Source organism: Rhinoderma darwinii, unplaced genomic scaffold (assembly GCF_050947455.1).
Source record: "Rhinoderma darwinii isolate aRhiDar2 unplaced genomic scaffold, aRhiDar2.hap1 Scaffold_1983, whole genome shotgun sequence".
Lineage (NCBI taxonomy): Eukaryota > Metazoa > Chordata > Amphibia > Anura > Rhinodermatidae > Rhinoderma > Rhinoderma darwinii.
Window position 1 is genome coordinate 17,979 of NW_027462344.1, and position 25,787 is coordinate 43,765.

The 25,787-nt window shown below is 40.3% G+C and overlaps 1 protein-coding gene across 1 annotated transcript; it reads right to left on the minus strand.

Annotated features, from left to right (window-relative positions):
- Nucleotides 1-25,787, minus strand: LOC142700931 (cytoplasmic dynein 1 intermediate chain 2-like). The gene is made up of 11 exons (XM_075848124.1): nt 25,595-25,787; nt 24,449-24,611; nt 24,240-24,339; nt 21,698-21,823; nt 19,124-19,270; nt 18,028-18,141; nt 14,517-14,650; nt 7,231-7,375; nt 4,219-4,359; nt 890-1,015; nt 1-267 (listed from the first exon to the last, which is right to left on the minus strand). Exons 1-11 carry the CDS (start codon nt 25,770-25,772, stop codon nt 154-156), a joined length of 1,488 nt encoding a protein of 495 aa, XP_075704239.1. The 5' UTR covers nt 25,773-25,787; the 3' UTR covers nt 1-153.

The following is a 25,787-nucleotide window of genomic DNA, read 5'->3' on the forward strand; positions in this document are numbered from 1 at the left end:
TTTGGTTGCAATGAAGTTTATAAAACATTGTAGTCCACAGATTCTGTCCACATACGGCTTCATAAATTATCTTTTGAACAGATACATGCTAGCGCTCTGGAGGGTATATTATGTCAGGGCGGGTCTCCTGACGTCACACATTATATAAATGGTTTATCCAGGAATGCGGTTTGCCGCCTCCTCCTCTGCATCGGCCCGGTTGGCATTGATTTCTGCAAGTGTTCTTGCAAAGCGGGTCCATTCATCATTGCGTGGCACGGCAATTTGCTGTTAAGTAGAAGGCAGAAAGAATCAACGTTATAAAACATACAGCGTGAGATTTATCAAAACTGGAGCAAAGGAAAAGTGGACCATATGAACCATTTAGCTGCCAGCTCTTCTATTCCTGAGGCCCTTTGTTAAATTAATGCTGAAATCTGATTGGGTGCTTTGGGCAAGTAATTCACTTTTCTTTTGAATAATCTCCCACACAGTCTACATTGTGGGTCATATATAAAATAGCAAAATAGTTGACATTTGATTCTTTGCAATCGTAAGCACCATGGCTGGCATGCAATGCATATCTCAAACCAAAGAACACTCCAGCCACCACCTCTTATATGATGGGAAATACACAATCGAGAACGCTATAGAAATACGCACATTGGCCAACTCCTTTAAGACTACCACCCCCCCTGGAAGAACACTTATGTGCAATTTTGGGTGATCGTTTCAAAGAGGGTTTAACTGTACATATATTTGGCATCCCCATATCAACAATAACACATAAAAAAAACTATACATTTGGAGCCAGTGCCATCCCTTGCTGGAGATACACCAGCACTCTGTTTTTGCACAGTATCTGTTTTTGCAAGTGAATAGAATAAGAAGGTAAAACAGAATAACATACCTCTCCCACATCATAAATAAAGATCTGTCCTTCAGAATCTCCCACAGCGATCTCTCTACCAGAATGAGTCCATCTGACGCGATTAAGTGCTGGGTTTCCATCCACTGTAATGCTGGCTGTAGGGACCTGTTTACAAGACAAGATACACAAATGCTCGTGAGAATAAAGCAGGTCATCGCTCCCTCACACCGCGATATACTGCAAATCCACATGAATAACAAACTACGGTGCAGACATTATTAGATTGGATACGTCAGAAATATCTTATATTCACATGTATATAATTATTACGCATTCTTTAACTACATGTAAAATGAACCAAAATTCTATGAGACCCATAAAAGAATCAAGACTTCTAAGATCACCAAACTATTGACACCTCCTAACCACACGATCAAACAACCTGTTAAATGGGTATTCCCAACCGGGAAATTTCCAATAGTTGCCGGTCCCACTTCTATCTCTAGAACAGGGCCCGCTGACCCCTCTCCTACCTTCTCCCGCTGGTCACTGAGGTATGCCGTGGCAAGGAGTATGGAAATATCAGCGCTCGCAACGCTGCTTCTGTAACTCCCATAGAAGTGAATAGGAGTCATGGAAAAAGCAGAGCACAGTGAGCGGAGTTTCCGGAATTTGGAAGCTACGGAAACAGTGTAGCTCGCTGTGCTACACTGTTTACATAGCCCCTATTCACTTCTATGGGAGTTAAAGAAAGAAGTGTCTGTAGTCCTGGCCACCTCATAACTCAATGGTTGGAAACCAGCGGTATAAGGTAGGACCGTGTCAGGAGCCCCATTCTAGAGATCAATGCAGGTCCCAGAGGTGGGACCCGCATCTATCGGACATTTATTGGATATCCTGTGGATATGTCAAATGTCCTATATGGGAATACCCCGTAATAACAAAAAAGCTTGCAGAACGGTACAAATAAATTGAAAGGAATTCAGGAACTTAAGTCACCTGGAGAGACAGTTTCGTTGTATTATATTTCTAATCTTGAGTCTTTGAAAATACAGCAGACTATAACCAGTTCACTCACTATTGGTATTATCAGTAGTAGAGCGGGCCATTTTCTATCTATTTTATAAGAAACTGATCTCCCTTCTTCAATGTTTCCGTCTATCTTTAAAAAACAAAACAAAAAAAACAACAACTTTTTGTAGCCCATGGGAGAGATATTTTCCAAATTGGTGCAAAGGAAAAGTGGAGTAGTTGCCCATGGCAACCAATCAGGTTGCTGCTTTCATTTTCTAAAAGGCCTCAAACACCAGAGGTGGAATCTGATTTGTTGCCATGGGCAACTACTCCACTTTCCTTTGCACCAGTTTTGATATATCTCTCCAAAACCTACATGTCTCCAAAATATAGCAAGAGACTGCTCTCTATTATTTTTAATGGTGTCAGGGGTACAAGACTTTTTTTATTAGGAAGTGGTTTTTGTTTTTCCAATAGCTGTATTTTTCTATATCTAAAATAAATGCGGTTATAGGAATAGCTCATTAAATAAAGCGACTAAATCTTCCTAAAAATGGACAAAAGTTTGCGCCATGACAATACTGTATTTTACACGGATATTAATTATAGAACTATAATTATCTTTGAATCAGTTCATATCTATTATATCAAACACAATTACAAAATAATAAGGTTTAATGAGTCTTTAAGAGTCTCTCAGCAAACGGCTTGTTAACCACTCGAGGTACCAAAATAAAAGCATTATCAGACCAATCTTCATACGCAGATTTAAATGGGATAATTATTTAATTTCCAAGTATACAAAAGTTTATATTATATTAATTTCTCCGATATGAAATCTTATTTAGGCAAAAACAAGAAAAAGAATATAATTGCCAGATTCCTCTCACAGTAATGTCATTTAATCAGCATATCAATGACACGATTATGCCAAAATAAGGAACGGCATGGCCACAATTACTTATCATAAAGCCGAATGCCACTGCAGTAACTGTACACATATAGTTTAGTCTTAGGCTTCGTTCTCATCTGCGTCTGGGTTTCCGTTTGTGGGTTCTGTCAGACCTTTGCGTAGTCTACTACGCTATTGACTGCACCAAAAAAATGAAACCCTTACGGAACGGATGAAAAGCATTAGCAACGCAAGTGTTACCATTGAAATCAGCGGTAATGCTAACAGAAAGCCATGGTTTCTGTTTGTGTGTTCCCCTTATGGAAAGGTCTGATGGAACCCACAAAGGGAACTTCAATGCAAATGTGAACGAAGCCTTAGGCATTATTTACAAGAGCGTTACGGATCTCGGACATGAAAAATGGCAGTTTTTCACGCCCGAGGTGCATCGGTGCACATCGCTGCGGGACACGATGTGTCGCAACCCCCATAGGTAAGAATCTATGGAGGGATGCGTGAAGCGTGGAAAAAAATAGGACATTCTCACGGACCCTTCACACAGTCCGTTGAAACAACGGCTGTGTGAACGGCCATATTGAATTACAAAGGTCCATAGGACGGTCGTTGTTTCAACGGCCGTCACACGGACGTTTAACACGCTCGTGTAAATAAGGCCTTAGATACATTTACAGATTGTATGATTATTTCTCTTGCAGCCCATTCCTGCAGGTTGCTGAGCAACTACGTTTCTCCACATCTTGGTGACCACCATTTAACAGCTTGAAGCATGTACAGATGTGATCACAGGAAGTTTTACCTGCTAGAACGATACATTGCAGCTCTATGCTGCGCATATATACTTGATATAGGTCCCTCCAACTCATTAAAAGGGAAGAAATAAGATTGTCGACTTGCAATAGAATAAATAAATAACACAGCTACAGAATAAAATCATGCAAGACAAGAGAAGGAATAAAGAAACAAAAGTTATGTGCGGTTTGTGTACTGATCGCAAGAAAGGCTGGCGGGAGACATTGTGTAGCAATCAGATATAGGCTGTAATAGGTTCTAGTGTTGAGCGGAGGGCAGGCCATTGATGACCAGTCACCTCTCCCACTGGGAATGGAACTACGGGCCCCATGTTTTCAGTGAACCGTGGGACTCCCATCGGTCCAATCTCACCCAATTCTAATTTTATATAATATCAATTTAACTAAAGTCCCTTAAATAAGGCAAGTGGCACAAGCAGAAAACCCTGGTGACATTCTCTCATCTGGAAGACAGAGAAGCAAATTGCTTCCATGTGTTACTTTACAGATGCATTTACCCACTGCATGTCTTATCACAACAGGACATTCTTATTGGTAAAGTAGAGGTTAATTTAATCAAATTAATGTATTTTTTTTTTTTTAAATGACTGTATTTGAACGGACCAATGGTTATTATGTAGCCGCCTGCTTACCTCTGTATCATTGTTAAGGTTCCACAAATCTAGTCGCCCTACTCCATCCACACAAGCAAATAGGGCTGGATGAGTGGGAGACCACATGACGTCATAAACGTAGTCGGCGTTGTCCTCAAACGAATACAAAGGCTTATTATTCTAGGAGAGAAAGGCAAAATAAGTCAAAAGACTGCGTTCAGAACGTCTCATGAAGGCAGTACAGCCTGTTTAATAACTTCATTGACACAAGTGCCGCAACTAGAATTTTAGAGACGATGGCGGCTTTCATCCTGCATTATAGTTAAGTTAAACTTTTGTTTAAGAACTCACGATAATGTTTGCCTCCTAGATTTTTCCTTTAACTTCCCTCGTCATGTAGCAGGAAGGTCAAGTGATATAAGGGTTAATGCAAGTCAGACTTGACCTGTGCGCACATTTTCCAGTAAACTGGACTATTATATTAGGATTAAAAGTTATATGTAGCTTTACAACTTGCAAATAGGCTTGATCAAAAACATCCTACTGTTTGTGTATACAGCTCCTATGTGGATCTATGTGTCTCCATGGTTGTAGGCTGACCCTGTGTTACTCCACTCTCTATGCCCCCTCTCCTCGGTGGAGTAACCCTCATTTGCCTTTTCAGTAGGATTAAACTACACATACTATTTGGTTTGTAATCTGGAACCATGGAGGCAAAGGAGCGATGTGGTAGAAGTGTCTGTTAAGCCTCCATTGGGCTGGTATACTTTTTTCTGGTATGGAATAGCGTAGTAGACTTCACAATACCGCGCGTTATGTTATTTTTAACATGGGATCCTATGGATAATGTATGCAACTGCATGGCCTATGTCTCAGGCATCCTTTTAACGCATACGAAATTTAAATGACATATGTTAAACAGATACCATATTAGTCTATGAGTGACTACTGCCTATCCGGTATTCATTTAAAATATACGTCATGAAAAGCTATTGAAGAGCTGCCGACAACGAAAGCCATAACGTCCTACGGGTGACATATGTCACTGTTAAGCATACGTCACAGCCTCCGTTGTTGCGGACCTGTTTATTGTTTGTAGTTTTATAAATGACATTGAAGCTCAGGCCATAGTGACCACAATGAAGTTGATAGAATAACGGTGGCTATACATGGTGAGAAGTATCATGGTTGGCCCCTCTGATTTACAGAAGTGCTGAGTATCTGCCCCATTATTCATCCATTTCTTACTTATGTGTGTTATGGGCTAAGCTAAGACAATAAGTATGGCTGGCAGTAGCGCTTACACAGGGGCTTTCATCCCATTGTCCCAGGCTCCTGAAATGGCAATGTTTCATATATATCAGGAAGGACAACTAAATGGCAGCCATACTGGATGTCAACTGCCCTACCCAAAAACAGATACAACAAAAATGGCAGAAGAGCTGTGCTTATACTCTGCGATGTTTCTTTATTTTAGGCGGCAGTGCTCATTCATGTCAATCAGAATATGATCAGACATGGGAGAACACCACAACCATTAGGTCTCTGTAATTTCGATGGTTCGTCGGACATAATCGTATCATATAAAATGGTAGACACCGCACTGTAACTACACGGTAATGTTACGATATGGAGAGATAATCCCCTTTCAAAAAGTGTTGTGGTAAAAGCACAGACCACATTATTAAAGAGGCGTCTTATTTTGGGTGTGTAGTAAAACATTATTTTGCCATACAGGCAATATTTTCTAGAAAGATGATTATTGGTTTCTTATCCGTCGAGTAGAGCAATAGTGGTTTGAGTGCAATGTATATGCAGGTTTATTTTACTATCTAAAGCAGCTGTAATACTTATATTTGAAGATTGCTACCTTCCTCCATTTTTCTGCCTAATTACCTCCAAAGTACTGATATTGCTACACTTACAAACAATTTATTGCAGGAATTGGCGCCATGAGTGACAGGTGAGCATCATGGAAGCAGCCTGCGGTATTATTCTGTCTAAAATGCACTATTTTTTCATAATGATTATAGATAAATATCTTTTATGCACACACTGAACATTTTTGTATGTCATCTTTCGGTAAAATTATTTTCTCAAATGCTTGTCAGGAAAGCGAGAAGTACAATAAGGGGATTTTACAAGCAGGCCCCAGTGAGGGAATATTCAGAGACTCTGCGAATACAACAAGCAATTTTCAATTAACGATTCTAACATTGCCAAAACTATAATTAAGATCATTTGTATTAGCATGCACTTCACGGGTTCATACGTTTTATTTATATGTTCGCCTTTACAACCTTACATCGGCTTCTTTCTCTGCCGGGCTCTCAGTAAATTGAATTATTTCGTTTATAACCACCTACAGTACTCTTAAGTAATGGATAAATGGAAACAGCAACCCATAGTGTTACCGACAATTCTGCATTAGGCGAGAACATTTTTACTTGTGCTGAAAAAAACTCATTCCGTGAAAAGAAATTCTTATAATTAAAAGAGACCTGACGCCATAGCTTTTACATAGTGTAGACAGAAATTAAGGGAGAAAATTACCAAGACCAGGATTATGACTATCTGCAGTATGCTGGCAGTGAAGGCAGCCATTGTGGGTGTTGAAACAAATTTATAAATGGGATAGATAAAAAAGCTGTTTTCACAATTAGATTTGCTTCTGAGCCTGTATCGTCCAACATCCCCTGCTTGATCAGTGTCTGTACAGAGTTAGTGATGAACTTTCCCTGAAGAGTAGTCTTTATACTAGATAGTATACAGTATTTAGATGAAGATAAAATACAGATTCCCAGCACAAGTTTTCAAGAGCTTAGATAAGCCCCTTGGGGGTGTGTCTGTCAACGGTTTCTAGTAGCAACTAGCAGTACTGTGACAGCTCTGGAATAAAGTACGGGCTGTAACTCAAGATCAGTACAAGCAATGTAATGTATGTAAAGTCTCACAGTGTATGGTATATAATATTTATATATAAATGGTAAAAATGTTCTATAAATGTGAACATAGCTAAGTATTGGTGTTTGATCTTTCACAGAAATGTACCTTTGTTGTCCACAGTTTCACCGTCCAATCGAAGGAGGAGGTGACAAAGAGGTGAGAGAAGTCCACAGCTCCCACAGCAGAGAGGCAGTGGATTCCTGTAATTGGTCCTTGATGTCCTTCAAACATTTCACTAATACCGGCTTTACTACAATGAAAATAGAATGCACAAAATGCATCAAAACAATCATATCGTTTTAAAAAAATTATTATATATTTATTACACAAAAAACTGGCGGACTGATGCACAAAATAAAAAAGGTAGTGAGGTGTTAGCTGTGCTTCAAAACAAATACATTTGTGAAAGTATTTTTTTGCATTTAGGATCCATTTCATAAAACCGTGTTTAACCATACCGTAGTTCCGGTTCATCTGGAAATGAAATACAATCCATGGCCAATTATATCTGGTCATGCATTAACTTTTATGAATGGACCATCGATGAAATACGTGGCGATCACGTAGAATTCATGAACTCAGAATGCAGTCTCTTAACTACAGTAGAGGTCTGCATCGTATCTTCGCAAGCTAAAAACGGACAACAGCAAATTGGGCAATGGGGGGATGGAATTTGTTTTGCCCACAAGGAGTTGTCACTTACAATTTCTTGAAAAAAACAATTCTTCTTAAAATGCCCGAACACTGTATATATGGGCCAGCACACGTCTAAAAGCTTTGTGGTCAGATAGTCTTTTAAAGGTTACGTACACCTCTGAAAAGTTTTTTTTTTTTAATACAGATATGTATTGGTGTGTTTGGTGCAACTTTCTAATGACTTTTCATTAAAAATTATTTCTACTTTTTGAAATACAGCTGCATTGTATTCTGTATATAGAGCAGCTCTATCTAGCACTGAGTACTAAACCAAAATATGTCTCAAATTAAACAATTTAGACCTGTACAGTCCAAAACATAATACTTTATTTTATTCCTCCATAAACATGGACACCCACAATTACATACAAAAATATAAAACACAAATAAAAACCATGAACTCTTAGAGACCATCAAAATTCCCAGCAACAACATTATCTACGTGAACCTAAGAGAAAACCTACATAGGCCCTGTTCACACTGAGTTTTTTTACGCGGAAACCGCGCCAAAAAACTCCTCAAAAACCGCCCGAAAATGCCTCCCATTGATTTCAATGGGAGTTGGACGAGTTTTTTTTACCGCGAGTAAAAAAAACTCGTCGCGGTAAAAAGAAGCGTCATGACCCATCTTGAGGCGGTTTCCGCCTCCAAAACCCCATTTCAATCAGTCAGAAAGAGGAATAAAAAATCTTGACGAGTGTTTTGACGAGTTTTTGTCAAACCACTGTGCAAAAACCTACTGGAGCAGTTTTTGCAGGAGGAATTTTCCTCCTGCAAAAAACTCAGTGTGAACACAGCCATAGATTTCCAATGTGACCACTCTAAAATAAAATAATATATGCTATTATGTATTTAAGAAAAACTATCTAGTAACTATAGTATCTAGCTCGGAGACCTGAATCCATCAGGTCTGTGGGACTGACGGGTTCAGTATCAGCGGGTCCTGCATGGCTCTGATACGCAGTATCCACCTGTTAGATGTGATCGGTAACAGCTCAATAATGCGTGTCTACACTGAACCCATCAGTGCCGCTGAGCTGACCGACAAAAGGTTTCATTGCTAGATAAAGCTGTTCTGTATACAGAATACAAAGCTGCTGTATCAAAAAAAAAAAAAGTCAAAAGTATTTTTTTTTTTTAAATTAGAAAGTTTTAAAAAATAAAAATAAAATGGTTTTCAAAGGCGGTGTACGTAGCCTTCAAATAAATTGTCTGATCGGTCTTATTCTCTTCTACCCGCACAGAAAGGGGGGGGGGGGAAAAGGGGGGGGGCGGAAGCTTCTCCAATATTTTTTATGTTCCATTCTGAACACCTGTGCGGAGAAAGAAGCTGAGAAAGCAAAACAAGAAACTGAAAGGCAGATGCAGAGCTGTTCACATGTTGCCTTTTTTTGTCCTTCCTAAATGGGTCAATTTCCATTAAATATTTAACCCCTTCCCTCTTTAGCCACTTTTGACCTTCCTGACCGAGCCTCATTTTTCAAATCTGACATGTGTCACTTTATGTGGTAATAACTCCGGAATGCTTTCACCTATCCAAGCGATTCTGAGATTGTTTTCTCGTGACACATTGGACTTTATGTTACTGGCAAAATTTGCTCGATATGTTCAGTATTTAATTGTGAAAAACACCAAAATTTAGCGAAAAATTGCAAAAATTAGCATTTTTCTCAATTTAAATGTATCTGCTTGTAAGACAGGCAGTTATACCACCCAAAATTGTTTCTAATTAACATCCCCCATATGTCTACTTTAGATTGGCATCGTTTTTTGAACATCCTTTTATTTTTCTATGACCTCACAAGGCTTAGAACTTTAGCAGCAATTTCTCACATTTTCAAGAAAATTTCAAAAGGCCATTTTTACAGGGGCCAGTTCAGTTGTGAAGTGGCTTTGAGGGCCTTATATATTAGAAACCCCCAAAAAGTCACCCCATTTTAAAAACTTCACCCCTCAAAGTATTCAAAACAGCATTTAGAAAATGTCTTAACCCTTTACACATGTCACAGGAATTAAAGCAATGTAGAGGTGAATTTTACAAATTTCATATTTTTTTGCAGAAATAAATTTTTAGTACAATTTTTTTTATAACACAGAAGGTTTTACCAGAGAAATGCAACTCAATATTTGTTGCCCAGTTTCTGCAGTTTTAGGAAATATCCCACATGTGGCCGTAGCGTACTACTGGACTGAAGCACCGGCCTCAGAAGCAAAGGAGCACCTAGTGGATTTTGGGGCCTTATTTTTGTTAGAATAAATTTTAGGCACCATGTCCGGTTTGAAGGGCTCTTGCGGTGCTAAAACAGTCAAAATCCCCCAAAAGTGACCCCATCTGGGAAACTACACACCTCAAGGAAATTATCTAGGGGTACAGTGAGCATTTTGACCGCACAGCTTTTTTACAGAAATTATTGGAAGTAGGTCGTGAAAATTAAAATCAACATTTCTTCAAAGAAAATGTAGGTTTAGCGATTTTTTTTCTCATTTTCACAAAGACTAAAGGAGAAAAAGCACCGTAAAATTTGTAAAGCAATTTCTCCCGAGTAAAACAATACCCCACATGTGGTAATAACCGGTTGTTTGGAGACACGGCGAGGCTGAGAAGGGAAAGAGCGCTATTTGGCTTTTGGAGCTCAAGTTTAGCAGGAATGGTTTGAGAGGCCATGTCACATTTACAAAGCCCCTGAGGGGACAAAACAGTGGAAACCCCCCACAAGTGACCCCATTTCGGAAACTACGCCCATTGAGGAAATTATCTAGGGGTATAGTGAGCGTTTTGACCCAACAGGTTTTTTGCATAAATTATTGGAAATAGGCCCTGAAAATGACAATCTAAATTTTTTCAAAGAAAATGTAGGTTTAGCTAATTTTTTCTCATTTCCACAAGGACTGAAGGAGAAAAAGCACCGTAAAATTTGTAAACCAATCTCTCCCGAGTAAAACAATGCCCCATATGTGGTAATAAACGGTTGTTTGGAGACACGGCAGGGCTGAGAAGGGAAAGAGCGCTATTTGGCTTTTGGAGCTCAAGTTTAGCAGGAATGGTTTGCGGAGGCCAGGTCACATTTACGAAGTCCCTGAGGAGACAAAACAGTGGAAACCCCCCACAAGTGACCCCATTTTGGAGACTACACCCATTGAGGAAATTATTTAGGGGTATAGTGAGCTCTTTGACCCCACAGGTTTTTTGCAGAAATTATTGGAAGTAGGCCCTGAAAATAAAAATCAACATTTTTTCAAAGAAAATGTAGGTTTAGCTTATTTTTACTCATTTCCACAAGGACTGAAGGAGAAAAAGCACCACAAAATTTGTAAAGCAATTTCTCCCGAGTAAAACAATGCCCCACATGTGGTAATAAACGGCTGTTTGGAGACACGGCTTGGCTTAGAAGGGAAAGAGCGCTATTTGGCTTTTGGAGATCACATTGAGCAGGAATGGTTTGCGGCGGCCATGTCACATTTGCAAAGCCCCTGAGGGGAAAAAACAATGAAAACGCCCAAAAAGTGACACCATTTAGGAAACTACACCTCTTGAGGAATTCATCTAGGGGCGTAGTGAGCATTTTGACCCCACAGATGTTTCATAGAATTTATTAGAATTGGGCAGTGAAAATAAAAACAATCCTTTTTCTTCAATAAGACGTAGCTTTAGCGCAAATTTTTTCATTTTCGCAACAAATAAAGGAAAAAAAGAACCCAACATTTGTAAAGCAATTTCTACCGAGTACGGCAATACCCCATATGTGGTCATAAACTGCTGTTTGGGCACACGGCAGGGCTCAGAAGGGAAGGACCGCCATTTGGAGTGCAGATGTTTCTGGATTGGTTTCTGGGCGCCTGTGGGCCCAAAACAGTGGAAACCCCCCAGAAGTGACCCCATTTTGGAAACTACACCCCTCAATGCTTTTACCTACGGGTGTAGTGAGCATGTTAACCCTGCAGGTGTTTTGTAGAAATTAGTGTGAACTCGATGTTGCAGAGTGAAAATGGGATTTTTTCCACAGATATGTGGACAATATGTGGTGCCCAGCTTGTGCCACCATAACGAGACAGCTCTCTAATTATTATGCTGGGTTTCCTGGTTTTAGAAACACCCTACATGTGGCCCTAATCTCTTGCCTGGACAGTCGACCAGGCTCAGGAGTGAAAGGGTACCATGTAAAATTGAGGCCTAATTTGGCGATTTACAAAGTATTGGTTCACAACTGCAGAGGCTCAGATGTGAAATAATAAAAATAAACCCCTGGGAAGTGACCCCATTATGGAAACTGCACCCCTCAAGGCATTTATTAAGGGGTGTAGTGAGCATTTTCACCCCACAGATCTTTTCCATAAATGAATGCGCTGTGGATGGTGCAAATTAAAAATTTATATTTTTCCCTAGATATGCCATTCAGTGGCAAATATGTCGTGCCCAGCTTATGCCACTGGAGACACACACCCCAAAAATTGCTAAAAGGGTTCTCCCGGGTATGACGGTGCCATATATGTGGAAGGAAACTGCTGTTTGGGCACGCTGTAGGGTTCAGATGGGAGGAAACGCCATTTGGCTTTTGGAGCGTGGATTTTGCTTGGTAGTAGTTTTGTTTGGAGTCTTACTGGTGTTTCCGTTTATAATGTAGGGCATATGTAAGCCGGGCGGAGTATATCAGGGGCATAGTCAGGTGGTATAATGGGGTAAAAAAAAACAATAAAATAATCCATAGATGTGTGTTACGCTGTGATCGATCCTTTCCGCACAGGCCGGTGTCGCACTGATAAATGGCGTCCTTTATTATCCCCCTTTGGTCCACACTCCGCGCCTTTGTAGTTTGGGGAATTTTGCTAGGAAAGTGTTGTCCTGGTGTAATACGGGCACCGTCGCTTCCAGCGGACATGTTTGGGCCCTCCCTTTCCTGGTTCCCTAATTTTAGGTCCTTGATAAATCGCCTCTTCAAACAGAAGAAATGTTCCCCTCGGGCACAACTGCATATTTTTTTATTTCCTGACTTATTGGAGCCATAACTAATTTTATTTTTCATAGACGTAGCGGTATGAGGGCTGGTTTGTTGCGGGACGAGCTGTAGTTATTATTGGTACCATTTTGGGGTACATGCGACTTTTTGATCACCTTTTATCCTATTTTTTGGGATGCCAGGTAAACAAAAAAACGCAATTCTGGCACAGCTTTTTTCGTTTTTTTTTTTATACAGCGTTCACCATGCGTTATAAACTACATGTTAACTTTATTCTGCGGGTCAGTACGATTCCGGCGATACCTAATTTATAGAACTTTTTCATGTTTTACAACTTTTTGCACAATAAAATTACTTTTGTAAAAAGAATGTATTTTTTCTGTCGCCAAGTTGTGAGAACCATAACTTTTTCATTTTTTTGTCGACGGAGCTGTATGAGGGCTTGTTTTTTGCGGGACGAGCTATAGTTTTTATAGGTACCATTTTTGGATATGTGCGCCTTTTTGATCACTTTTTATTCTAATATTTGTAGGGCAAAGTGACCAAAAAACAGAAACTCTGGTAACGTTTTTTACGGGTTTTTTTTACGCTGTTCACCGCGTGCAATAAATAATATAATATTTTGATACCTCCGGTCGTTACGGTCGTGGCGATACCAAATACATATGGTTTATTATTATTTTTCAATAATAAAGGACTTGATAAGAGTAAAAGGGGGATTGTGTTTTATTTGATTACTTGAAACTTTTACTGTTTTCAAACTTTTATTTTGTGCACTTTTTTATACTTTTTTTACACTTTTTCTCAAGTCTCACTAGGGGACTTGAAGTTCCAACGGTCAGATTTTTTTTTTTCTAATACATTGCACTACCTATGTAGTGCAATGTATTAGATCTGTCAGTCATTCACTGACAGCAAGCCGATTAGGCTTCGCCTCCCGGCGGGGCCTAAATCGGCTTCCGTAATGGCAGAGCAGGAGACCATTGTGTCTCCTGTTGCCATAACAGCAGTCGCCAGTCCCGATTGCCTGTCAGGGCTGGCGATCTGCTAGTAACCGCTACGATGCAGCAATCGCTTTTGATTGCTGCATCGAAGGGGTTAATGGCAGGGATCGGAGCTAGCTCCGGTTCCTGCCGTTACAGGTGGATGTCAGCTGTACAGTACAGCTGACTTCCACCGCTGATGACGCCGGATCAGCTCCTGACCCGGCGCCATCTTGCCGACAGCTACGGAAGCCGATCAGGCTCCGCCGCCGGGCGGATCTTGACCGGCTTCGGTGCTAGGCAGACCGGGAGGCCAGTATTAGGCCTCCGGTTGCCATTGCAGCCACCGGAACCCCGGCAATTTCATTACTGGGGTTCCGATGAGCTGCAAACACCTTAAGTGCAGCGATCGCGTTTGAGCGCTGCACTTAAGGGGTTAATGGCGGGGATCGAAGCTAATTTCGGTCCCCGCCGTTACAGCCGGATGTCAGCTGTAAGATACAGCTGAGATCCGGTGATGATGGGACCGGCTCAGCTTCTGAGCCGGTCCCAAACATTTGGCGTACATGTACGGCAAGATGCGGGAAGTCAGTACTTTCCATGACGTACATGTACGGCAAATGTCGGGAAGGGGTTAACCAGACATTTCTGGCCGATGTGCCTCACTCTGGGAGACATTAGGGAGACTTCTTCCTTGTCAGATCTATGAATTGCATGAAAAAAAAAAAAAGAAAAAGGCTTGGACTTTTTATTCTACCTTCCATGGCGGCATGCTGTGTAGACAGAACCTTCTTCACTTCCCACCACAAAGTTGTTGACATCTCCCACTGGGAAGGACATACAGGTGACAGCTACGGCCTTCGATTGCTTGTGAACTAACTCCATGCTGTCCTGGAGAGAAGTAGGGGGCAAAAATGTATTCTCAAGCTCTGTGTAATGTATTCTCCACACCACGTAATGACTGCAGCCTACTCAAAGATTTCTATTTTAGCTTTACAAAAATTACATGGGATACTACAAATACATAGAATTTATTTTGAGAAAGGAAGTGACAGGACATAAATCACAAAAATGTTTATGATTATATTCCTGTGCTTCCTTGCACAAAAACCAAAAAAGGTATTTACGGTCATGTACATGTTAAAACTTGCAGTAAAGGCAGGAGAATTAAAAAGGGACCTGTCATCCCCCAGACATGTCTGTTTTAGTAAATACTTTTCTATGCTCTAACTATTTTTGTAGATTTTTTTCTTAGAACTCTGTGTTCCTTCTTAAAATGTATATACAAACAACTAGTCGTTCCCATTTCTCGTCAATGGGGCGTGTTCCTACACACTGACACTGTCCAATCAGTGCTGACATAGATTGTGTATGGACACACCTTATTGACATGGGGAATGGTAACACCGGGTTGTCAATTTATTTATCCATTTCCAGGAGGAATAACATAGGAACAGCACAATGCAAAATTCTAAGATAAGATGCCCCAACATTGTTATTATATGGAGATTCAAGTACTCACTAAAACAGACATGTGAGGAGAGCAGACAGGTCCTCTTTAAAGGGTTTTCCCCATGAATAACATTACTTATCAATAGTTGAGCCCCCCCACTCATTGCTAGAACAAGACCCCGCATTCCCAGTTGCCTCTAATATATAAGGCTGCTAACAGAAGGAGATGAATTGAGTCATGGCCAAGCAAGTGCATGGCCCGCTCTATACATGGGAGATATAGAAAACCGTAGTCAGCCGACTGTTGCGCGCGTAGTGTGTGTGTGTGTGTGTGTGTGTGTGTGTAGTCAGCTGACTGTTGCGCGCTGTGTGTGTGTGTGTGTGTGTGTGTGTGTGTGTGTGTGGTCAGCTGACTGTTGCGCGCGTAGTGTGTTGCGGTTGGCATAGCCCACAACATTTCATACAATAAGCCTCACCTTCTGTCCGAGACCACCACCCAAAACTGCCTGTCACCAGATTCTCAAATCCCTATCTCCTATTGCATGTGATCGGCGCTGTATGTAGATAACAGTAACGTTCTTTGTTTTTTTTAAACGTTAATTTTTGGCCAAGTTATGAGCTATTTTATATATATGCAAATGAGCTTTGAAATGGACAACTGGGCGTTTTTTTCGTTATGTCCAACTGGGCGTGTATTGCGGTTTTAACTGGGCGTGTTTACGTGTATGACGCTGACCAATCAGTGACCAGTCAGCATCATACACTCCTCTCCATTCATTTACACAGCAGCGATGTGCAGCCACATACACAAGTGTCCTGATAATGAATACACATGAAATCCAGCCTGGACGTCATGTGTATTCAGAATCCTGACACTTCTGACTCTTTTCTGTGAGATTCCAGCAAGCCACGCATAATCTTGTGAGATTACAGAGGTAAACGATATTTCGTTTCCCTTGCTGGAAATCTCAAAGAAAAGAGTCAGAAGTGTCAGGATTCTGAATACACATGACGTCCAGGCTGGATTTCATGTGTATTCATTATCAGGACACTTGATTAACGTTAATCTCTGTGTATGTGGCTGCAGATCGCTGCTGTGTAAATCAATGGAGAGGAGTGTATGATGCTGACTGGTCAGTGATTGGTCAGCGTCATACACGTAAACACGCCCAGTTAAAAACACAATACATGCCCAGATGGACATAACGAAAAAAAAAATGCCCAGTCGTCCATTTCAAAGCTCATTTGCATATATATAAAATAGCTCATAACTTGGCCAAAAATGAACGCTTTTAAAAAAAAAACGTTACTGTTCTCTACATTGCAGCGCCGATCACATGCAATAGGAGATAGGGATTTGAGAATCTGATGACAGAGCCTCTTTAAGTGCCCTTTTATGCAAATCTGCACAAGCCACCAAGACAAAAAAAACTCAAAAGAAAAACAATAAATTGACAAATATTTTTTAAATTGGGGATAATATTCTTTATTTTGTTAGAGCATTCCTGTGGTGGTGAAGTCATATGCAGTAACGCTTCAAATGTTACATTTTGGGATATATGATCTTTTTCCTGGGTTAAATAAACCAATTTACCAGTAAAGAGGCATAAATGCCTTTAACGAGAAGCTGTAATATATTACTGTTCTGAATAAAATAACTCCGCCATGTGACAACCCTCGCCTCTAAGTTATACTAGCAAGTTTCTCATCCTCATGGACTGGCAATGACCTTACTGAAGACTTGTATCAAGTGTATCAGTAACACTGCGCTATATAATCAGCATTTTGGTAGAACGGTGTTGTTTGAACTATGAATTGAACTTTTCCTTTAGTGCTGATCCCAGAAGAACTGACCATTATCTAGCAAACTATGGGAGAGTTGAGCATCAGTATAAAAAAAAAAAAACATACAAAATGACCTGCTAGTTTCTTTTAAAGGTTGTTTTCTTCAGCTGATAAGTATTAGGGAATTGCTTAAAGGGGTTGGCCACTACCAGACAACTGATGACCTATTCATTGGATAGGTCATCAGTGCGGGTCCGACACACCACCCCGCACCAATGAGCTGCTCAGTATGCAATGTATGGAGCAGGAAGCAGTTGGCTCTGTGCATCACATACCAGCCATGATGCTGAACTGCAGCTCTGCTCTTATTCACTTGAATAGGAGCAGATCTGCAGCGTTGCAGCTCGGCCGCTATTCCGTGGCTGGAGCCATCTGGTTCTGGCATGAACGTCCGATGCACAGAGACAGCCAATCGGTGCGGGGTCCGGGTGTCGGACCCCCACCGATCATATACTGATGACCTATCCGGAGGATAGGTTATCAGTTGTCCGGTAGAGGACAACCACTTTAATAAAAAAAAATAGAGTTCTCTCATGAAGAAAACCGCAGACCATATGCCCTACTAGGGCAAATAAACATCAGAGGTGGTCATCATCTCCTCTTGGGACCCCCATCTATTAGCCAGAATAGAAAGCCACACCATATGAGCGAGCCCCTGGGAGACCCAGCCCGTCTATGCTTTGACGTCGACGGCCATTCATTTGATTGACCGGCCTGTTATGCTACATTTGAGTGTTTAGTCGCAGCTTCCATCAGCGATAATGGCAGATCTCTGGGGGTAAGAAAAGCCGGACATATGGCGCATACTGAGTACGTTCTGTAGAAGTAAAGTTGTAAACTTTGACTTAATGTACAGTTTATAAGTCGATTGTTGTCTTTTGGTTTTTTTTGGGGGGAGGGGAGGCTAAATAGCGCATTTATCTTTTTTTTTTATTCACATCAAAAATACGGATTTTAGATTATTGACTAACCTGTGGCTGAGAGAGCATATCAAGGCTCCATGAACAGATCTTGCCATCTGTTGATATACTGATCAAATTGTGGGCATTCTGGGTGCCAACCACATTAACACAGTACACTGGATGCTAAAAGACAAAATATATTTAAAGTTTAAAGTTATTGATCCAAAGCATTTAACAATACGATAAAAAATAATCTATACACATACAGTATATGATTACAACGAATGCGGTTTGTCATGTTCAGATGTGGTGTCCGGACAAATTTTTATTTTAAACTCATTTTATTGAAGAAAAACATAAGAAATGACAGATCCAATAAAAGAAAAAAACCAAAAAGATGGCAAAAATGGAGGCATGACCGTATGACATCATACCGGAGTACATAAACAATACACAGTATTATACACAAGTCTGATACAAGGTTATATGAGGTCATTGAACAATGATGAAGTTTAGATGCGCCTTCTTGAAATAAGGTTTAGAGGAGATACAATGATTAATCTAACAGTCAAGGAAAATCATCTGGTCTAATTTTTGGGCTCACAATTAGAATGGATTGTGGTCGGTCACCCGAGAATACTATATAGAAGCAGCCAAATCGGGGCGTTGGGAAGGGTGGTAGTAAAATTTCTAATATAGTAGGCAATAGGTCCATTATATTTTTCGACTAGTCTGATACGTGAGGGAAAGACCAGATCAGCCTCCTCCACATAACACCTAGGGCAGATAGAATAGTCAATTCTACCCATACTATGTAACCTAAATGGGGGTCAAGAAATATTGACGAAAAGTGTAAAGTTGGCTTCATTTGTTTTAAGCAGCTGGGGATACAAGTGTTCTAAATAAAGATACCTCTAAGTTTCATTGTGGCCCTTTGAAGCGGTACAATATCACAATGTGACCCTAGGTCCAAAAAAGGTTGTGCACCTCTGATCTGCAAGGACTGTTAAGGATAGGCCGTAGTGATGCAGAGCTATTTTTCTCATCAAATATGATGGAATCTGCAACGAGGCCTCAAAAGAATACGTGAATATAGCCTTAGTTCTATGTCAAATAAAATAATTCTCCGAAAGGCCCAGTGCACCCCTAAAAAGTTATCCCTTACCGTGTGAGCAGCAGCTGATAGTGGAGTCCTTTGGACTGGCGTCCTCTTGTTACTTCGATTGTCCCATAAGACAATTTGGCCTGAATATGTGCCACCAACAACTAGGTTTGGGTGAAACTTTGCAAACGCAGCAGACATAACCGCAGACTAAAAAATAAAAATGAAATAAAATATATTAATACACTAGTAGCCCTAATTCACAAATGTATATGCAGTACAGTTATACAAGCATTAAAAGCTAAGGACACCATTGCACTGACATTTTTGTTTATTTGCTTCCTAAATTTAAAATTAGCAACTTTCTAAACCTTCATTAAAAACGTTTTACTTTTTTTCATTCTGTAGAGTCTTCGAAGCTCCTCTACGTAGCTGGTTGTCCTGCTGTTTCTACTGGCTCTCTCTGCTCTACCCCCCTTTCTTTTCGCAGGGAGGGGGAGGTGGTTGTACACAGCAGATCAGAATGTGAAGAGGGGCAGATTGCATCAACTATCAGTATCAGAGTAAAAGATAGAGAGGAGAGCACATATGGCAGACTCTGCAGCTCGAGGGAGGGGGAAATCAGCACAGGTGAGAGATTATATAAGGGCTGTTTTAGAGGAGGAAAGCAGTACAGGAATGAAGCTGTGCTGATATGAGAACTAGTAGAGTAGCATCCTAAATACACAGAACTAACATCCAGCATGTATTACTGGGACGGACATGATCACATGAGAAATTTCTAAAAATAGGAGCATGTTGTAAACTGCATCAGGGGATCTGAAAATGAATGAAGGAAAGGAGGTCGTTGCCAGAAACTTAGTGCAACTCTTTTAAACTCAAGGTGACCACTAACCGATAAAAATAACTTTTTCCAATATCAAAGGTGTTCATAGTTTTTAATGTCTTTATGTGATCGCTGGAGCTATTGGGTTTCTAAAAATGCTTTTTCTCCTGGTCTGGAGATGAAGAATAGTGCCCTGAAACTAACAATAATGAACAGCTAAGTTTCATGAACATGGCAAAACCTTAAGCAGGAGGCCGTATGGAAACATACAACCTGTGCAAGAGTATGATGCTCTGTGTGATGCCATATGTTGGATATATTTGCCCCTAGCAGCAGTCTTCTACGGGAGAATACCTCCATAACCCGGCTTCCAATGGAACATGGGACCATTTATTCTGTTGTTGGATTCATAAGGAACCCAACAGGAAAAAATTCCATATACCTCCTTATCAAAATGGAGGCATACAAAAGGTACAATAACCGATTAAGTCTATGGGTGCCCAATTACAGCTTTGTAGAATCTGGATCTTGTACAGAGCTATAATGAATGACACCTCAATGTCAAAGTCTGAGTTACAGAATCGCTATGTATTAGGGTCAAACAGGTTAATGGTCATCATGGTGCACGAGTACTGGTAATGGCACATATTGGTCTGACGCTATACCAAGAATTATTAGGTAATGCGTTCATACTAGTAAAGCCTGAAAATGAAATTTCCATCCGACTTTCCTTATTTTTTTTAAAATACAAAAATACAAGTTCATAAAAGGCTTATATTACATTACTGCCTACACTTGTCTGAAGAGGACGGATATCCGGGATCTGGGATCTTTCAAACGTTATCTCAACACAGTTACAGTAGAGAACACATTATATAATAGGGAACAGGATTTTCAAACACAGAAACTCCCTGATAATCGGAAAAGAACAGAAAAGGTCACCATCAACCCATTGGCCCTCTCAATACAGCAAAATTAATTACCAGAAAAATGTGGGTGATAACCCCGGACCATGATAACATTGTGGAGATTCCAGGTCCACTACTATCCAGTTGGGTTATACAATGTTCCTCATGACACAGCTCTACTGCTGTTTATGAATTGTTGTAACATCTTGTAGCAGATCCTTAACTACTCATTGTCAAGTAACGCTATTGAAAGTTTTCAAAGAGGCACAAAGAGAAAAAAAACGGCACAGAATATAGTTTAAAACTCAGTAATGTTTAGGGGTTGTCTCATCTCAATTTCAGTAAAATTAACATTTGTCAGTCATCTCCACGGCGCTCTGACAGTAATCTGACAGCTCCGGATTACACGCTACATTTAATCCATCACAATAAACTCAGCAAATTTTGACATCCAGAAAATAGAAGCTGCTCACTTGTTGGCAAACACATTTAAGCTATTCTCTTTACTTCAAAATATGATAGAAATTTTAGCATGTGTTTCCACTTAAACAAGTCTGTTTCCATCTCCTCGGGCCACGTTCTTCTCATTTAATGGTCCAAAAAGTATTGTCTGACATGAGAAAGCAGCTAGGATCTTTCTTTGGGACCAGGAAGGCTTGAACTAATATAAATCAGAAGGGATGTAACAGCCAGGTTTTTGGCAACCATAAAACCATGCGAATGATGTCAACAGGTCCAGAAGAAAAGGATTTTTATTTTTTTTGAACTGATGAAGAGCTCAATCAACATGTTTGCAAATGCATGTGGTTTAAATAGGGGCAATGAAATCATTATGCGAACTTGTATTTGGGGCATAGCAGAGCATGAATCCAAATGATTAGCATAAAATGTCTGGTTTCATACCTGGCAGTGAAACACATACTCCGGGGTTGTCTTCTTATATTTCATGTTCCAAACAAGAGCCACACCATCTGGTTCATGTGGGGCGTCTTCGTTGTTGTTGTATGATGCAACTAGCAACTCTGGGTACTGTCAGAGAAATCACCAATAATATAAATTTATACTGCAGATCGGTCATCCCTCAGCTGCACATACTATAGAGAATCCTATGTCAACCCTCTTTCTAGATGAATGATGGGAGCCGCCATACTCCTTCCTAAACAAGGCCGCCCTAATGCACACCTAAAAATATCATACAAAGCCCAAATAATACAGCCATACATGCACAAATAATACTTTCATGTCAGGACATAAAAGGCATGCACATATGAACAGTCAAAAACCATAACAGGTTTGCTGGGTGGCTAAAAAATGCGGGCAGGGCTACATAGCACGTTTTGTCAGGCGATTCAGAGCCACACCAAAAACACACGTCCTTTGATGCCACTTGGTCTTAGTCCCCCCCCCCCCTCCTTGTCTCAAAATTTATTTTTATGTAGTATTGGTAAGCTGTGCGACATCAACAGAAAACTACAACTATGTTGCAGAAGCATTAAGTCACTTCACGGCCGAAGGATGTTCAGAAACTGCATCAACCAAAACGTTGGCGTTCCCAGTTTAAAAAAGTGGCAAAACTCTACTATAAATGGTGAGATAGGATATATTGTCAACCCAATATAAATAACCCTGCACTGTGATGTAGTAACATTTAACAATCAGTGCGATTCAGGAGAACAGTAACGCAATAAATCTTCATGACTTGGGGGGACGGGACTTCACCCCAACATGGGACCCTTAAAATGGTTCCACAAAGGATGTGACAGCAGTGAGTGGCAGATTACACGATTCTACATGCAAAGGCTTACTTTACGGTTATGTCCATGCCACCATGTAAAAAGCCTGCCAGCGGTGATACTTATTCTAATGTACAGTAAAATCCTTTGGGAAATCGCTACACTGAGATTTTTGCTTATCTAGGATCTGGCAAAAAAATTGCAATAAGCAGGAATCAGCAGCACATGGGATCATTGGAGTTGTACTGCAAAAAACTTTCATAGAACATTTAGCGATTTTCTTGTGGGGACTTGCTTTGCATTACATTTCAGTACCTAAGTTACTGCACATATTCGACCATCTGTTTCATAATGTTGGCCAACATTTTATGCTGAAAACAAACAAGCTGTCAATTACAGTAAAAACTCCAGCCCTACAGGATAAACGTTGACATATGGCCAGTGAGTTTCGTAGTGTGATGTTCCATTCATTGACACTGAACAAGTAAATTCCTAAATAGGACAGCGTTATAATGCCAAATTGTAACAGGTAAGGCATGGTTATTGATGTACTTGCAGCAAATATCAATATCCAACATGGGTATTTCCTTTCATATACTTTCTGACATGTCAAAGAGGACAGTATAAAAACATCGGTGACCACTGATCGCAACGGATTCTTGGAAATTTCCAACAAAAAGTTTGCAATACTGCTTCATTGAAGAGTGCAGTATTAAAAGGGTTGTTCCACCACAGCAACTTATCACCTATCCATAGGATAGGTGATAAGCGTTTAAATCGATGGGGGTCCCACTGGTCGAAAGAACGGGGATTCTGAGTCCCCTTATGAATGGACCTTCCGCTCCTTATGAATGGAGCGGAAGGTCCATTCATTTTCTATGGGACTGCCACTCCATTCATAAGGGTGCTCGGGACCTCCATTCTCTTGATCCGCTGGGATCCCCAGCGATCAAACACTTATCACCTATCGTGTGGATAGGTGGTAAGACAACCCCTTTAAGAGTTTTGTAATAAAAATAGATAGAGCATGCCAGTCCCTTAAATAATGGCATCAGTGGAGGCCCGTGAGCTTGCACCTCCACCTGTTTAGATAGGTCTACATGATGAAAGAAGACAAATTCAAATCGATTTTTACTTTAAAGGGGATATCCAGTGTAGAAAAACAATTTTCATACACCCTATTACGGAATTCTGAGTTAACAAAGGGGGGTCCTGTGTTCAGGATCATCATCTCTCGGCCAGAGTAGTCAGCAGTAGTCCTCTTCACTCTTGATGACCTGTCCAGTCCAGCATTAGTCCAGGATTACACTTGCTCTTTTAATGTAGTTTTTGGTTCTGTTTTTTAAGCCAAATAAAGGAGTGAATACAAAAGAAACAAGATGCATAAGTCTTTTCTTTATTCCTTCCTTTTGGATCCACTTCTGGCTTAGGCTCAAAGAAATAAGCCAAAAACCATCAAAACTTTGTGTGTAATCCTGGCCTTACACAGACAACCCATTCATATGGATGAGCACTGTGTTATTACCACTATGATGGCTTGGTAGGGAAATTAAACACTTACTGCCAGGTTTCAGCTGATCACTGGGGGTCCCAGCAAATGGACACTGAGATCAGCTTATTGTCAATTCACCCTTCTAACAAGTAGTGATTGTCCAAAGTGGAGAACCCCTTAAAGCAAAAGGATTATAAATATGGTGGCTTCTTCTTAATACCTGAGAAGACCAGTCCAAGCAGCTGACCACACGATGCTTTGACCAACGTTCATCAAAAAACTGTCGATTCAGAGATAACTTTGCGCCCGCTTGTATTTCCCTGTTAAAAAGGAAAAATATCAACAAAAGATTAGCTCTAATCTTAAAAAGTACATTCTACAAATTCTACATGAGAAGATTATAAAATGTATTGTGTTTTGCATAATTACCCTTCTTTTTCTTCTAAGTCTCGGCCACTGTAATCAAAGAAAATGTTGATTTGTTCGGACAGGGCACGCTCAACAATTCTTGTACTTTGGTCAAAGAAACTTATAAATTCTTCGCTGTGAACAATCTGCTGTTTCTCCTCTTCTGTGAGCTCGTGTGGTGGGGCTGTGAAATCATTGTATACGGTAATCAATCTGAATATAAATATCACAGTAATTGCAAATTACATGAATAAAATTCACACTAAAGAAATATGATCGATAGGAACAAGTCAGGCTAATCTTTCACTAATCTGCATATACCAACCAGTAGTTATAATAACGAACATTGGCAATGAAAATAATAACGAGAACCTGGTTCCATTCAAAATGGGTATGACCCAGTTACATATTGTTGAAGAAGTCCTGTGGTGTCCAAGTTTGGCTGCAGATATCGGGAAATTAGATTGTAAGCTCCACTCAGACAGTGCGTAATATGCCTCAAGGCGGCCACACACATGCACCGGACATCCACAGACTGATCGGAAAGGGAAGAATTGGAACTGCAAAAGGTTTTCATTGTGTGATATTTTGTATTTCTGGTTATCAAAAATGCTTGATCATTTTCCATGCAAACGCAGGGGGTTTTCAGTTCTGAGACTCCTTGTAAAGAGGTTGTATTCCCAACTCACATATTTATGTTATATCCATGTAGTTGCGGTTCCCAACTCCGGGACCCCCACCAATGGGGAGAACAAGGTTCCCCCAAAGTGCCTGGGGAGCCATCCACCGCATGCAGAAGGAGAGTGAATGGAGAGATCATAGGTGTGCAGCTCTCTCCAGTTTTACAGGAGCTACAGAAACAGCCAAGCTTGCTTTTACACGGCCACCGCTCCATTCATTCTCCGCCTGGATGCGACAGCCGGTTTACCACATCCTCTGGATATGCTGTAAATGTGTAATTATTAAGTGCTTAAAAATACCTGCACGTTTCCATGTACGTACAGCCTATATAATTCAATATCAATAATTTTCTATATACCAAAATGTAGTATTGTTTTATAGTTCAGTTGTTTGAGGTTGTGAGAGGGTGATAGACTTTGAGACAAAGACTACCAAGAAAGGGCAAACATATGACCACAATATAAAAAAAAAAGAAAAGAAAACTACCATCACTCATTTCTTCTTTCTTGGCAGGTTTTTCCTCTGCAGGTGCAGCTGTCAGCTTTGGAGTAACAGTTTCTTCCTCCTCTTCCTCTCCTAGTATGTGGAAAAACATGTATATATTTATGTCATTCTCATGCTTTACAACAAGTTTATCCGAATGATAATCAAATAATATACCCATTATGAAAATTAAATT

Excerpts from the sequence above, each read along its gene's own strand:
- LOC142700931 (XM_075848124.1), bottom strand. The coding sequence starts at position 25,772 with ATGGGTATATTATTTGATTATCATTCGGATAAACTTGTTGTAAAGCAT. Across the intron at positions 7,376-14,516 it reads ACAGCATGCCGCCATGGAAG|TAAAGCCGGTATTAGTGAAA; the intron begins GTAGAATAAAAA and ends TTTTCATTGTAG. Across the intron at positions 268-889 it reads TTATTTATGATGTGGGAGAG|CAAATTGCCGTGCCACGCAA; the intron begins GTATGTTATTCT and ends TCTACTTAACAG.